At 40.6% G+C, this 15239-nt stretch overlaps 1 protein-coding gene across 13 annotated transcripts in view; it reads left to right on the plus strand.

The window, feature by feature from the left end:
* The window catches only part of Tatdn1 (TatD DNase domain containing 1), a 47746-nt gene extending 32683 nt beyond the window's left edge, over positions 1-15063 (plus strand). For 3 of the 13 annotated variants that reach the window (XM_021252289.2, XM_021252312.2, XM_021252304.2), the window contains 7 exons: positions 2940-2983; positions 4059-4144; positions 4233-4273; positions 6215-6291; positions 10247-10317; positions 11234-11360; positions 14886-15063. In XM_021252289.2, coding sequence (XP_021107948.1) covers positions 2940-2983; positions 4059-4144; positions 4233-4273; positions 6215-6291; positions 10247-10317; positions 11234-11360; positions 14886-14988 — 549 coding nt within the window. In that variant the 3' untranslated portion in view covers positions 14989-15063. Of the gene's footprint in view, positions 1-6; positions 3632-4058; positions 4145-4232; positions 4274-6214; positions 6292-9642; positions 10318-11233; positions 11361-14885 lie in introns of those variants that run through there. The other 10 variants (XM_004837983.4, XM_087188118.1, XR_002392153.2 and 7 more) reach the window with 9 other exon arrangements.
* The last annotated feature ends 176 nt before the right edge of the window (positions 15064-15239 follow it).

Below are 15239 nucleotides of genomic sequence, written 5' to 3' on the forward strand. Positions count from 1 at the left end.
GTGAGAACTTAAAACAATATGTATAACAGGGTATAGTTTCTGCTGTAACTCTCAGAATGTCAATTGTCCAAGTGTTAATGTGTAGTAGAGTTTGACTTCAGTCCATTCAGTGCATGATTACTGAGTGCCTCTTCACTATGCTGCAAAGAAATATAAGGCCAAGCATGGTGTGTACCAATAACTGCAGCACATGGGAGGCTGAGGCAGAAGGATCACAAGCTAGAGGTCGTCCCCCCCCGCCCCCCGGCAACTTAGTGAGATCCTGTCTCAAAAAATAAAAAGAACTGAGGATGTAGCTCAGTGGTAGAGCATCCTTGGGTTTGAAACAACAAAAGTATGATATTTGGAAGCAGTGGGTCTTTAGATATGATTTGTAATTGCCATTTAAAACCATGTACCCCTTGGTTCATCTCAATTTCCTCATCCTTAAAATGAAGATAGATGACGCTACCTGTCATTTAGCATGGGGTGTGTGAACCCTTAGTGGCTTGCCTGCCACGGAGTAAGTACCCTAAATTACAGCTGTTGTCATATTGGTCTTATTAGAAATATTACCATTCTGAAGGAAAATACCAGCTGTAATTTCTGTTTGGGGTTTTTGAAAAGTATTTTTTAAAGAATAAGGAAGAGAAGCAGAGGAAGTCGTCACTTGATGATAGAAAGTTTATCCTTTGAGTCATACCTATATTTTCAGTTTCTCTGCTCTTTACACTCTTTCCTGCTGCAAGGTAGAGCTCAGTTCTTTTGGATTGGAGGAGTTTTCTCTGGGGATTTTCTTGGGGCTTTAAAATGTTAATGCCAGGTAAGTCTTTAAATAAGTCAGATATAAGACATCAGAATTTCATAATGAACATTGGATCGTAGGAGACCCTGGAGGTGAGAGATTGAGGCCATGCTTGTCTTCGATCCTAGTTAGTTACACTTGTTACTCCAAGTCTTGCCTTTTCAGGCCATTGTTCTTAGATAGTGTTGCCCCTAAACTGAAGGGAGCAGTAATACAATCTGAAACCAAAATGAGCAAATACAACTTAAGTAAAGAACGATATTCATTTATGAACTAGAAAAAAATCATAAATAAGTACAACAGGCAGTGACTTCTCTTAGTAGATGCCAGCTCTGCCCTATAACTTACATCATTTCTTGTTAAAGGCAGTGGTCATTTGATGTTATAGTGATGATGTCCTTAGTTTGCATCTCTAGGAGTTTTTTTTCACTGCGTGGCTTCCTTATAATACTCAGCTTCTTTGAACTCAGGAGCCTCTCCTTCCTCAAATTATGTAAAATTCTGTGAGCACATTGCTTGGGCTTCTGTGTTTTTCATAAATTGTATCTTTTAGTTACTTTTCTTATTGCTGAGACAAAATACATGACACCCAAAGTTAAAGGAGGAAAGGTTTATTTGGCTCACAGTTTGCAGAGGTTTCAGTCCATAATCGGCCAGCTCCAAGGCAGGGTGGACGGCAGACAGGCCTTGCGGAGGGGAAATAGTTCATGGTGGCAGAGACAGCAAAGCAAGGCAGGGGGCCACAGCTCCTCGGTCCCTTGTCTTACCAGGCTGCTTAGGGCAGGGAGCACTCACCCACGCCTTTAATGCTAGTGCCCTGGATCCTAGCACTGCACCATGCATCAGTCCCAGCTCACACAACCTAGATCCAGCTGCCTCTGAAAAGCCCCACCTGTGACCACATGGGGCTTTGGGGGACATCGAGACACAGACGTAACACTCTACTTTTGTTTACCTGGAATAGAGCGCTAATTTCCAGACTGACCATCCGATTCTGTGAACTTGCGGCCCAGTGCAGCAGTGCAGAGGCAGAGGCAGAGGCACTGTCCTCTGTCGGGGGGATAAAGGGATCCACAGGCCAGCAGGTGCGCATCCTGATAAGAGCGTGCCGAACTGCTGACAGCTGGGTTACTGCAGCAGCTACGGGACTAGTGGCTGAGTAGTCACTCTTAATCTTTCCTTCTCCCAAGCTGTCTTTAATATTGCCTGTGCTGCATAAGGTCAACACTTTGTTATTCTCTTCCAGCAGAATCTGGAAAGGTGATTTAAACAACCACACAAGCCGGGCTGGTGGCGCATACCTGTAATTCCAACACTCAGAGGCTGAGACGGCCTTGTCACAAGTTCAAGGCCAGCCTGGGATACATCAAAAAACCAAACCAAACAATCATACCCAATGGATGACTAAGACACAAAGCACCAATTTTAGGGAGACTTTCTTTTTTTGTTTTGGTTTGTTTCTTGGATTTTTGAGATAGGATCTCCCTATATAGTCCAGGCTGACTTTGAACTCACCCTGTACCCCAGGCTAGCCTTGAAGTCACGTCAGTCCTCCTGGCTCAGGCTCCTGAGTGCTGGGAATACAAGCATGCACCACCACGCCTGGCAGGAAGACTATTTCTTTGCTAATTATATTTCTAGTATATTTCTGTTCCTGATTTTAAAATTTAGCATTTTCAGGAATGTGAAGGGGTGTTCCAGGAAAACAATACTCCACATCAGAAAACAGGGTATGCAAAATACAGGAAAAGAAATTTAACTTAAATACAGAAATTGTTTCCCCAGATTAGAGAACCCAGGAGAGGTAAACCTACCTAGGAGAAGAGCAAGTGGCCTGCCGTGCTGGTTTCAGGTAGAGAGACGTGGCCAGCAGTGGGCACCAAGCTGCTGTCGTGAGTGGGAGCAGGAGGAAGCTGCTCTGAAGTGGAACCATGGGGCTCTTGGGTAGCACTGAAGCTCTGGCTCCAAGTTTGCCTGTCATGATCCTGGACAGTACTGCAGCTCTCGCCGTCCTGGGATTTAGGGTCCTCTTGAGCAAATGACATACAGTGTGTGGCACTTGGAGAAACTTTATATAGCGCTGTGAAACATTCAGGAGTGCTGTTTATTGTTTTCATCTTTTGAAAAATAGCTTAATTCAGTTTTTATGCTACAGGAAGTCCCCAACTTGGGAATGAGTTCCGTTCACGGAGAACACTTGTAAGTCAGATTCGTTTGTTAAGTTCAGCCAAGTGAGTCTTATCTACCTCTCACCCAGATGTAATGCTTTACAGTGCAAAGCATGAACACGCACGCACATACACACACACACACACACACACACACACACACACGCTGTTAAGTAAGCTGCTTTCCTTTTATAGTTACCGGAATTGTGGTACAGCAGGGTGCGGCACCAGGCGTATCATCGGGGTCATGGAGTGAGCTGACTGGAGTTTCTGACAGGGAGGGAGGTGGTGGGGCGCCACCACCCGCCTTCTTGTCTCGGTCCAATCCTCAGTCGTCCACCTTTGTCTTCCTGGTAGTCCCTCCACATCCCCACTGCTTTTCCTCTCGCTGCCAGGCGGCTTGGGCTCTGAGTGAACACTGTATGGTCGGCACAGAGCAGCACGCTGTGGCAGCATCCTGCAGACACGAGAGCTGCTAACATGTGGATTTGTCCACATCTCTTGAGAGTTTGTAATTTGAGATCCATTGCTATCTGAAAGTTCACAGCTCAAATGTCCGTAAGCCGGGGGCTTGCTGTACCTACTTCCAGCTGCGTGGATTTAGGTCTAAGGGTGCCCTGTCCTTTTGGTGAAGCAGCAGTAAGAGGCTCACAAGTCTGAGACCAGGCCGGGCAGCTCGGTAAGACTGCCCCAAAATGAACAGCACAGGGCAGACGGGGCGAGGTGGGGCAGCATGGGCAGCTCGGCTGGGGACGTAGCTCGCAAGTGGGCCACCTGACTGACCCTGGGTTCGGGCCCTGCTCCCGCAAGGAAAGAGACTTGTAGTCCCAGAAAATTCAGGACCCCTTTCCTTAAGTTGTGTGTTTAAGGCCCTCTGCTAAGCCTGGTATATCTTAGTGTCTAAATTCACGGTTTTTGTGTAGCCATTTCCATAGAATAAGATTCCTTTAATTTAAAAAAATCATTTAGCTCAGTTGTGGAACACGTGGCTAGCATGCACCAGGCCCTGGGTTCAATCCCTAGTGCCGTCAAAAAAAATGTCTTGAAATAATTAGCTTTCTTGTGCTAAAATAAGGTTACTGAGGAAATTTTTTTAACATATGCAGATATTTTGAAAAACAATTTGAACTGTCAGAACAAACAAAATTACCAATGTTTCTTCATTGTCGAAACTCCCATGATGAATTTTTGGGTGAGTTTAAACTAAAATTCTCATTTAAAATTTAAGAATTTTACAGAAATCTAGCCACTTGCTAAAGGTTTTTTCTGTTAATTTACAGACATAATGAAAAGAAACAGAGATCGGTGTGTAGGTGGAGTGGTAAGTATGAACAAATTGTTTAATATATGATATTCAAAAACGTCTTGGTTATTAAGTAATTCAAATGTCAGCAATAAAGTTATTAAAGTTCTACATTATTTGAAGAACATGTATGTTTACTGTTGGATTTATGGGCCAGATAAAGGACAAACATAAACTGTTCTGATACATTTTTGTTCAGAACACAAGAATGAGTACAGAATTATTGGGAGGGTAAGACAGGGTCTTGCTGTATAGTTCCAGTTGACCTTGTTGAATTCAACAGTGATTCTCCTGTCTCAGCCTCCCGAGTGCTGGAATTACAGGCATGTGCCCCCACACCCGGCAAGAATGAGTGCAGAGCTCTGTTCATGAATGTATCTGTCGACACCCTGACACTGCACTTTTTGTGTCTCCATTAGCCATTCTTTAATGTTCTTCACCTTAAATTGTGAGGAAAATACACACTGATTTTTATAGTATCTTGAACTGTTGCGTCACATTTCAGGTTTGCCTTCCTAACTGCTATTTCTCTGATCTAGTACACTTCTTTCTGTCGTTTGCATTCTGCTCTACACAGTTCTCCCCGTCATGGCAGTCATTAATCTTCAGATATTTCTTATTATATTATCTACACATCTTTTAGCTAAGGTATCTATTAGGTAATGATTTTGCCTCAGAAAAATGCTCAGATACAGATTTTCATATACATTTCCTCTGTGGTTTCCTGTCTCTGTAATTTAGTCTTTAGAAACTATACTTGGGAATTGAGAGAAGTTTTAATGAACACCCTTGTCACTATCGGTGGCATTTATTATAACCTTCAGAATCCACTACTTTACTTGGGCTTGGCATGGCAGTGCCTGCCTATAATCCCAGCTACTGAGGAGGCTGAGGCAGGAGGAGTGCAATTTCCAGGGCAGCCTGGAAAATTTATGGACACCCTGTTTCAAAATAAAAGGCTGGGGACGGAGCTCAGAGCTCCCTGAGGGTTCAGTCCCCAGTACTACAATAAATTAATCAGTTAAAAACTAAAGTTGACATGGATGATTCTATAGTAATTTAAACTTTAAAAAGAACAAATTCTTTTTTATCACGAAAGAAGTTGAAAATAATTAGTAAAAGAATAATTAGTTTCCTGAAGTGGTTTATGAAGAATCACATTTAAAATTATTTGGCTATTAATGGAGGCTGTGTTTTCTAGTCCACTGGAAATGCTTAGGGCAAGGATAATCGCCTTCCAGGCAGCTAACACAGATGTAGTGTTGAGGACATGTTACCCAGTGTGCTCAGACTGTCCGGCCTTAGTGGTAAGGCAGCGTCACTTGTGTAGCAGTGTTATTACTTATTTTTGAGTATGTAAATGTACCCACCGTATGAACGACTGTGCCTGACCTTGGGTTTGTGAAGGTGAAAATGTCATCTCAGTCCTGTTCTGCCTGCCAAGCTGATACTGTTGACTGTGTATCAATTTACATTTTGAAGCAACATTCTCACCCCTGTATACAGCTTCTTAAATTGCCTCTTAAGTCATCCTGTATACAGCTTCTTAAATTGCCTCTTAAGTCATTTCTATTCTAGAAAAAATATCCTCTAACGGAACAATTCATTAATATTTTCAGTATATTTCAAATGGTGTTACAACGTTTCTGCCTTTTCCTCCTGCTGTTGCCTAATGTGGCTGCCACTCCTGAGCCTCCCTGGAGATTTGGTGATGCTAGTGGAGCAACACCAGCCAAGCACGGTACAGGGAAACCAGGCAGCTGGTTCCTTGCCTCGTGTCACTGGAGATGACGACAGGGTGCAACTGTGAAATCTTATTTGAAAATAAAAATGAGAGGAAATACTGCATTTGAAACACTGTGATCCAGGATTTTTGTTGTTTTTTTCTTAGTCTTATCTTAGAACGTTAAAGAAAGAGTTATTATGACAATAATAAAATGACACCTGTGTGTCCCCTAGGTACACTCATTTGATGGTACCAAGGAAGTAGCAGCTGCTTTGATTGACTTGGATCTTTATATAGGATTTAATGGTTGGTACGTTGTTAGGTTGTTTTTTGTTAACTTTTATAATAAACATATTTCATAAGTGATTTTATAGTGAACTGATGAAAGTTTATTTTTATTCAAGTATGTTTTCTCTGCTTGAGAATCTGTTATTTATGTAAGAAATTACAGAATATTTACCATTACAAGTTAAAGCTTGAAAATTACAGAGCACTACCCTCTGTTCTAATAGCAGAAACAATTTATGTTGAAATCGGCAGCTAGCTTTCTCTAGAAACTCAGTTGATTCTCAGGTCATTTTATGCCTTTGAAACGTACATGTTCACAGCATTTACATAGCTGCACACACATGATACATTGACCATAGGAGAAAGGTTATTCTGTGGTAATCGCTCATATATCTCTCTAGGCCAAGAATCTGAGACTGAAAGAGAAACAGGTGTAAAGTTACTGGCAGTGGAGAATCTGTGTCCTCGGGCTCCTTGCTGGGTGACCTTCCTACTGTAACAGCACTTGAAGCCTCAGTGCAGTCACTACTGTGGCTAGGGCCTTGTGCTTGTTTTTGTCAAAATATGAGAGCTTCCACCAGGGTCCTTTCAAGGATGTCAAAGTAGTGTGAGACTTGCTTTCTTAGTCACTTTCCACGTTGCTGGGACAAAATACCTGACACCTGCAACTTAGAGGAAGAGAGGCTTCCGTGGACTCCAGGGTCTTGCGGTCTCAGTTCATAGCTGGCTGGCTCCCAGGCAGAAGCAGCATCGCAGAGGGGTCTGCTGCAGAGGAAAGCTACTCACGTCACGTCACGGCAGTCAGGAATCAGGGAGTGGGTGGTGAACACACTTCCAGGTCACCCTCTGCTCGGCTCCCCACTGGATGTCCACCTCCCTGCCACCTTCCAAAGATCACCTCACACTTCCTCTTCCATATTTCCTTTCCTTAAAGTGATCACTTCTGATTACTTAGTTTTGGCTAAGAGCTTAAGATACTTCTTTCATATTTAAATTAATGGTTAAAGCAGTGTTTAAGTTAATATTCAAAGGAGTAAAGATTAAAAAGTCAGGAAGTACTGATTTAGGAACAGCTACCACAGCCCCAGCACAGCACAGCCCCAGGGCAGCTTTTCACCCTCCCTTGGCTGATCCCTGCCTGTTCTCACTGAGCCATGTGACATTGTAGTTCTTATATCCCGTACTAACTCCCACCTCCATACTCCTTCCAGTGTAGTTATTTCAAGGTTTTGGCTTTATGCATATTCAGTGTTTTCATTGTCTACATATTGTTGGCTGCTGACCCTTGTGGAATGCTATACCTATGTTTCTTTTCTTCTACCACTTGTTTTGGAATAATTCTCTGTGGTGGTTAGGACAGTGTCAATTCGATTGGCTTTGAGATCCGCCCGGGGTGGAGGGATTGGGGAAGCACACTGCTTGGGGTATCAGGGTGGTTCATGGAGGCCTTACCCGAGGGGTCTGTGTCTGGTCCCTTAGTCGCTGGTGCTGCTCTTCTGCTGCTTCCCTGCTGGTAAGCAGCTTTGCTCTACCCACAGCCTTCTGCCATTGTGTTTCTGCCTGGGGTTCAGGCAGCCATGTACTGAATCCCTTGAAATCCGTGAGCCAGATTAAACCTTTCCTTCTTTAAGTTGTAGCTGTCAGGTGTTGGGTCCCAGTAACAGGAAAGCTAAAACAGTTCCTCTCCTCCCTCTCCCCTCTTTTGTGTGTGTGTATGTAAGAGAGACTGGGGTTACACCCAGGGGTGCTCTACCCTGACTGCATTGTCCTCAAGCCCCTCAGCCTCCCAAGGAGCTGGCATTACAGGCAGGTGCTATCATGGACCATGCCTCATATATTTTAATTTACTTGGCTTTCTTCAAAAGTTGAAGCTTGCTCATACTTTGTACTGCTCTGTAAATGCTTTTTATCTGTTTTCCCCATTTAGAAACCTGTCTAGGAAGTTTCATTAGTTCTAGACCCTTCATCTTTGTTTCCGTTTGGACTAGTGTCTCTTCTCTGATACAACTCCTATTTTTAGATCCCATGTTTTCTGTGTTTGTTATAGTGGGAGAAATTTTTCATAGGAAGTACATTTTTTTAAAAAGATTTTTTATGTTTAAAAACCTAATGTATTCTGTTCTTCCTCTTAAGTTTGCTTGGATAGTTAATGAAAGGGAGAGGGACTGATAGTTTTCCTGGGGATAAAATTCTATATTAAAAGTCATTTTCACTGAGAATTGACAGTGCCCCATCAAGTCAGTTCTGGTGTTGAGTGCTATTCTGATTCCCAGTGCTTGCCCTGTGACCTGCTTTCTTTTCCTTTGGAAGATTTTAGTTCTTTATGCTTGGTATGAAATTTACAGATGTGTTTTCTTGTTTTGTCTTCATTGTTCTTGCTGGCCCCTTCCTGCTAGAGACTTATCTTTGTCAGTTCTGGAGAAGTTTTATTAAGTAATTTTGGCATTTGCTTTGAATCTCTGAAAGCTCTTATTTTTAAATATTATCTTGTTTGATAGATGAAGTTATCTTCTCATCTCTCTAAAGATAGGAATAGCAGTGTAATTGCTTTATTGCTTTTATTAGTTTCTCTTTCCCCTTTTGGTTTCTGTCATGTTGGGGGCTTCCTTCAAATGTCAGACAGTCCTTCACTGTCTATTTAAAAAGAAAAACAAAACTGTTTGGAAACTGGTGAGAGTCCATCACTAGCAGAGATGGTCAGCTGACTTTTCCACCGGGAATTCCCAGATACCATTCTGTACAGATCTTTTCTGGGCTGATCCAGTTTCTTCAGAAAGGCATCCTTTGGTCCAAGCTGCAAAGTGAAGTGGGGATTTCTAACTGTGCTGACAGTGCTGTGGAGCAGAGTAGCATTAGAAAGAAGACTCACTGTTCAGAGAGCAGTGTTTTCATTTTCAGCCCCATGCTTCAACCCCTCCTCTGGTATGTGCTGGTTGTTCCCCACCGAGTCTCTGATTTAGGTTCATTCTGTCTCTGTCTCCCTCCCCCTCTCCTTCCCTCCCTCCAGATTTATTCTAGGTACATAGCTGTTAGAAATGACTTGGGTGTGTTGGTTTGCTCGTTTTTGGTCTCTGCAGGCACACGGCATTTAAGTCACTTAACATTTAAAACGTGACATCTGTCATTTCTCTATCAGCTTTCTGCTTTACATGTTATGATTCAGGGTAACAAATATCTACTAGTTTGATCAAAAACTCCTGTTTTTTCTCCTTGATATTTTGGGTGAGGAGGCGTTCAAGAGACTGTAAGATTAGCAGTTGCCAGAGATTTAGAGGGAGGGAGAGATGAACGGACAGAGCACAGAGGGTTTTTAGACACTGAAACTGCTGTGTGATACTGTCCTGGTGAATATGTCATTTGTCCAAACCCATAGAATTACTGCACCAAGGAGCCCTAAGCTCTCTACTACAGGCCATGTTTTCATTCTGGGGACTCAGGCTGAAGAGGCAACAACCTCCCAGGGTGCCATCCAACCGAGGAAGAAGAGTCCATTGCCTGTGGCCATACCCTCCCACCCATTCACCCACAGCAAGTCTGGAGGCAAAGGCTAGATTCCAGAGGGGAGCTCATCCATCCCACTGAGAAACCACGGCAGGGTACAGATACTTTTATTAAAGAACAGCAAAGAATTGGGGGCAGGAATCCTGTCTCAGAGACTGAAAAGGAAAGTTAAGGAAATGGAAAGTTAAGAGCCTCTAAGTTGTGCAAATAAGTTCTTTTTTAAAAGTTTAATTTTACTTAAACTGATACAGAAAGCTACTGAAGAATCAACTGATAAGCATGAAGAATTACATCCTCTAAAGGCAGATCTGGTTGGAACTATCACTCTGGAATCTATGAAGAATGTATAAATGCTTCCTAAAATATACTGACAAAATGTGTTATGGGGTTTTGAGTTTTGTAATTTGTATTAAACATGATATAAAAAAGTTATTCACTAAATGCTACTTTAAAAAAAGTGTACACTTCTTTTAAAGCTCACTGAAAACTGAGGCTAATTTGGAAGTTTTGAAGTCAATACCTAGTGAAAAATTAATGATTGAGACTGGTAAGTGGAAGTGTTCAGAACTTAAGTTTCATGTTAGACCACTATCACCTCCCCCAAAAGGAAGGTGACATCAGGTTTACTGTTAAATATTTTAAAATAGTATGTTCAACAGTTACACTTTTCAAAAGACTTTTTTGGGTTTTTATTGAAGTATTTATGCAAGAGATTTTTATTTTCAATTTTAGAAGTTTGTCTAAGCCTAGAAACTTAAAAAATGTCAGAATCTGTAATAACCTCTTATACCTAATCAAGGAGTTCTGACCAAGATTACACCTTAGTTTCACGATCTTGCAATCTTTTACATGACGTCTTTATAATGGTTTAATTCTATAGTATTTTTTAAACTGCAAAAAATCAAATTGTTTTTGTATAAGAATGTTACAGTCTGTTCCCTTTTAAAACAAGGTTAAAAGCTAAAACTTTTATCTCTAAATCTTGTAACTCAAGGCCTTTATATCATAACCTTTAGTAAATTAGCCCAGACTGAGGTGCTCTGGAGGCCTTAACTTTATTTCCTTGGGCAAACATGAAATTGAAATAGATTAAGTACAATGTTTGTAAAATTTGTAAGCTGTTGTAATGATTAAAGAGATAAATATTTAAAGCCACTGTTTCATATTCAGTAGAGATAATATAAAAATTATGTTAAATATTTTCATGTTCCAATTGTCCTTTTTAGGCTTGTCTTTTTTTAAAAGCAGGCCATATACTAATGTTAGCAGAAAAAGTTGACTTTTACTTATAAAGCATTTAAGATGCAACTGAGGTTTTACCTTGTGCTTTTCTTAGAACTGTTTTCTATATAGTAGAAAAATGGGCAAGCTGAATTATGGGTTGTAATTTACAGATTGAACATTGGCAAACTAAAATTTAAAAACATAGACCTCGTCACACTTTTCTTTGTGCCTAACTGTAGATGCGCCTTGGTGTGGAGTCAAAAGTACGCATGCTGGATCAAAATATATAAAAACTTCATTTCCTACCAAAAAGAAATGGGAAAATGGGCATTGTTTAAAAGATAGAAATGAACCCTGCCATATAATGTAAGTGTTTTTCTTTTATGGACTTCAGAATCACTGCAGGCAATCACCAAATGCCACTGACTAAAAAATGAACTCTCTTTAAGTACAGGTCATTCTAACAAGTGTACATGCTGAATGGTAGAACTGATGAAACATATCATCATAACCCAAAGTTCAGGTTCAGGTCAAAGACCATTTCAATAATGATTTGGAGGAATTTGCACCTGAATTGCTCTATCTGGGCTCCTAGCTTCACATCCTTTCCACCCTGGGACTTTATTGCAGCAGTGAGAAATGTGATTTTGGATTGGTTGTCATTCTGTAGAGGGAAGGAAGAGACCCTACAGCTATCCATAGATCACTTCACCTGATGTGAGTTTATTCTCACGAACCTTCACTTCTCTATCTGTAACCAGTTAGCCTTCGCATTTTAAATGACTCTACGACCTCAATAAATTGAGAAAAGAACACATTTCTTTAAGCCTTGAAACAACATGACAAGTGAGAGGGTTTCCTTTTCCCTGCCTTCACCTCCAAAAAGGCATAAAAATTAATATTGGCTTGTTACCTTTAGACTGCCAATTTCTCAAAACACAGCATCTTTTTCTTTGTAATTTTTAACATATAATGAGTATTAGCTAAGCCGAATCTAAAATTCAGCAGACAGAAAAATTGAGAATTGGCCTATAAAAATTATTTGAGAGGTTCTTTTCCTTTACTAATTGTTCGCTCTTAGGGCCAGGGATTTAGCTTGGTGGTTCCACTGCCTGTCTCATAAGCACAAGATCCAGAGTTCAGTCCCTGGTACAAAAAAAAATAAATAAATGAAGTAACTAATTGTTGGCTCTGGCAAAGACTTTAAAATTGAATGCTTTAAGGAATGTATTTGGATTCTGGTTTGTTAAAAAATTAAAAATACTTGTAATTTTTATGAAATATAGATACTTGCAAATTTAATCAGAAGACAGTATTTCTAATTATTTTTCAGAGATCTAAGAGGACACTAGAAATGAGAGACTGGTATTTTGCTAGCAGCCAGCCAAGAGGGAGTAGTTGCTAATAGTGTATCCAAATCAGATTTCTGTATTTCCTTAATCTTAAGTAAAATTATAGCCATTCACTTCAGTGATGTTAATTACTAACTGGCAAGTTAATTCCTACTTACAAAAGTCATTTATCAACCTCCATTCTGTTACTAAGTTTTATACTATAATTATTATATAGAGGTCTTCCCTCCCCTTTAGATTATAAATTCCTTGAAAGAGACATTCTGGAGCACCTGCCATTCAGGAAAGTTAGATTACTGAGACAAGAATCAAGACAGGCCCTGTGCTCACCCACCAACCACACAAACGGGCTCCCTGTGCCAGGCTCCTGGGTGAAGCACTCAGTCAGACCCTGGGCCCTGCATCCTGAAGCAAACAAGCAGATAAGCTATAGTCTGAGACAGTAAAGCTGTTAGAGAGGTATGAATCTGTATCCGGGAACACAGACATGGCAGCTGTCTCCCTAGAGAATTAGAAAAGTGCTTTACTGAGGTGACATCTCAGCTGTTTACTAAGCAAGCCTGGGAATCAGGCCAAAGACCCTAGGCAAAGGCCTACTGCAGAAAGTGTACTGCAGAAGCCTCGCTAACTCAGAGTAACAACGAGTTTAGTATGGCAAGTAGGATGCACAGGGTAAGAGGGAGAAGAGCAGCCTGGGAAGGTGAGGTGAGGCCAGGTTGTCAGGTGTCTTGTATGCCAAGCCTAATAGGTTAGATTTTTCCCAACAGCCAAAGGATTGTAAGTAGGAAAATGGCAAAAACAAAACCAACCCACTCCTAACAGGCTGACAGAAGTGACTGGAAAGGAGGTGGGTGACAGGGATCATTTAGCTCTTTCAAGACCTAAAACTGCCTAGCTTAAGACTGCTGCATTAAATGCCATAGAATTCTCAAGGATAATAAACTTCCTTTTAAAAAAAGAGTAACTAGCTTTAGGCTACTGACACTACGTAGAAATAGACTGACTATAACAAAGATTGCCATAAACTGGGCCGGGGATTTAGCTCAGTGGTTCCGGCACCTGCCTTGCAAGCACAAGGTCCTCAGTTAGATCATTACCAAAAAAAAAAAAGATTGCCATAAACTTTGTTATTATCAAGCATACAGAAATAGAAGGTTCTACTAAGCACCAAAGTACTTAGTAAGAAATTTCTAAGACAGATATGGGGCATACACCTGTAATTCCAGCCCTTGGGAGGCTGAGGCAGGAGGACTGCCTGGAGTTCAAGGCCAGCCTAAACTAGAGAGAGAGACCCTGTCTCAGAAAACATGAACAAAAAATGCTAACTAGGAAGTAATTTTGCCATACAGTGTAATTTTAGCAAACCAATTGTGAACTTCAAAACATTCTATCAGGAGCACTACTTAAAAGAGTTCCAATTCTGAGTAGTACCTAGAGGAAAATTCTGAAATTCACTAAGGATATTTACTGTCTTAATTTAAATGTTCCCAATTTATTAGCATATTGTGATTGTCAGATAACAAATTTAATGATAGGTTTGATACATTTACTAAGCAGTCTTGTGTCACCATTACAGAACACTAAAAAATTAATCTTAAATTTCCATCTCTAATTCCTTTGGGTGTTTACATTTTAAAATTTTATTTTTATTTGTGTGTTTGTTTGGAGACAGGATCTCACCGTGTAGTTCAGGCTGGCCTCAAACACCCAGCACTTGCAGCAATCTTTTTGCCCCACAGGCGTGCGTCACCATGCCTGGCCCTGGCTGGGTGTCTACATACAAGATATCTAGAAAAGGAACAAAAAGCTGCCTAAAGAGTACTTAAACGTTTAGTGTGCCCTAGAGCTTTTTCACTGAGGTCTAATAGTACCCTACCTGTAAATAATATCACTAGCAGATACTACTAGTAGTCATCATTTTAGGCAGAGAAACTGAAAGACGTATCTCTTGCAGGGGGGAAAGTACAGGGCACCCCACGCTCCTCCCCACAGAACTTGTTCGCCACTTGCTGTCGTTTTACCCAGCAATAAATCATCTCTTGCTATCTCTAACTAGTTTAAGCATTGGCTTTCAAACTTTGGGTGCTATCCTCACAATAGGATCATTACATACATACAAACGTAAATAAAAACCAAACCAGAAGTGGAAAGGTACTTACCCTTATTAGTGCAATGTAAATGTCCTTTAACCTTTTAAATGTTCATCATGACTCCCTGAAGATATGTTATGACCTAGTGTAAAGGGGCTCTTCATTTCTACTAGACTAATTCCCTGATGTGGTCCACATAATATAGAAGGCTGGTTTATTACAATATACTTGAACCTGATTCTTGGCTTTATATGAAAGTCAGCTCTAGAACTTATCTCTAATTGCTGATAGTAAGTTAATTTTTTCCATTGATACATGCTGCAAACTTAACTGTTAACGCTGTGTTAAAAATGCTAGTACAAGATACTCTTTCACATGGAAAAGATGATTACATACCTTTAAAACAATACATACTTGGAAATTTAACCATTTTTTTGTTTTTTCTTTAGTCAAATACTGGAGATAATGTCAGCAGTAAGAGATGAGGAGCCACTGGAATTAGCCAATACGCTATATAACAACACCATTAAACTATTTTTTCCTGATATTTAATTGGCATATTCCAACATGTATGAAAAATTTCATGGCAAAATTTACGTAAATTTCAATAAAGAAAATTATCTGAAAGCTGTCTAAAGAGGAATCATTACACATCATCCCTTTCACTGGTATCCATGAAATCTGGATTTTTTTTTTTATATCACTCACGCTAGTGTAAAGTAATGAGAACCTAGCTATTTGCCTGCATTGTGTCATCTTACCAAAAGATAAAAGGACACTTCAGCACATTCTGCTGTATATCA

This window comes from Heterocephalus glaber, unplaced genomic scaffold, assembly GCF_053883595.1.
Source record: "Heterocephalus glaber isolate CG9 unplaced genomic scaffold, H.glaber_assembly_v1.0 deba00000281, whole genome shotgun sequence".
Classification (NCBI taxonomy): Eukaryota; Metazoa; Chordata; class Mammalia; order Rodentia; family Bathyergidae; genus Heterocephalus; species Heterocephalus glaber.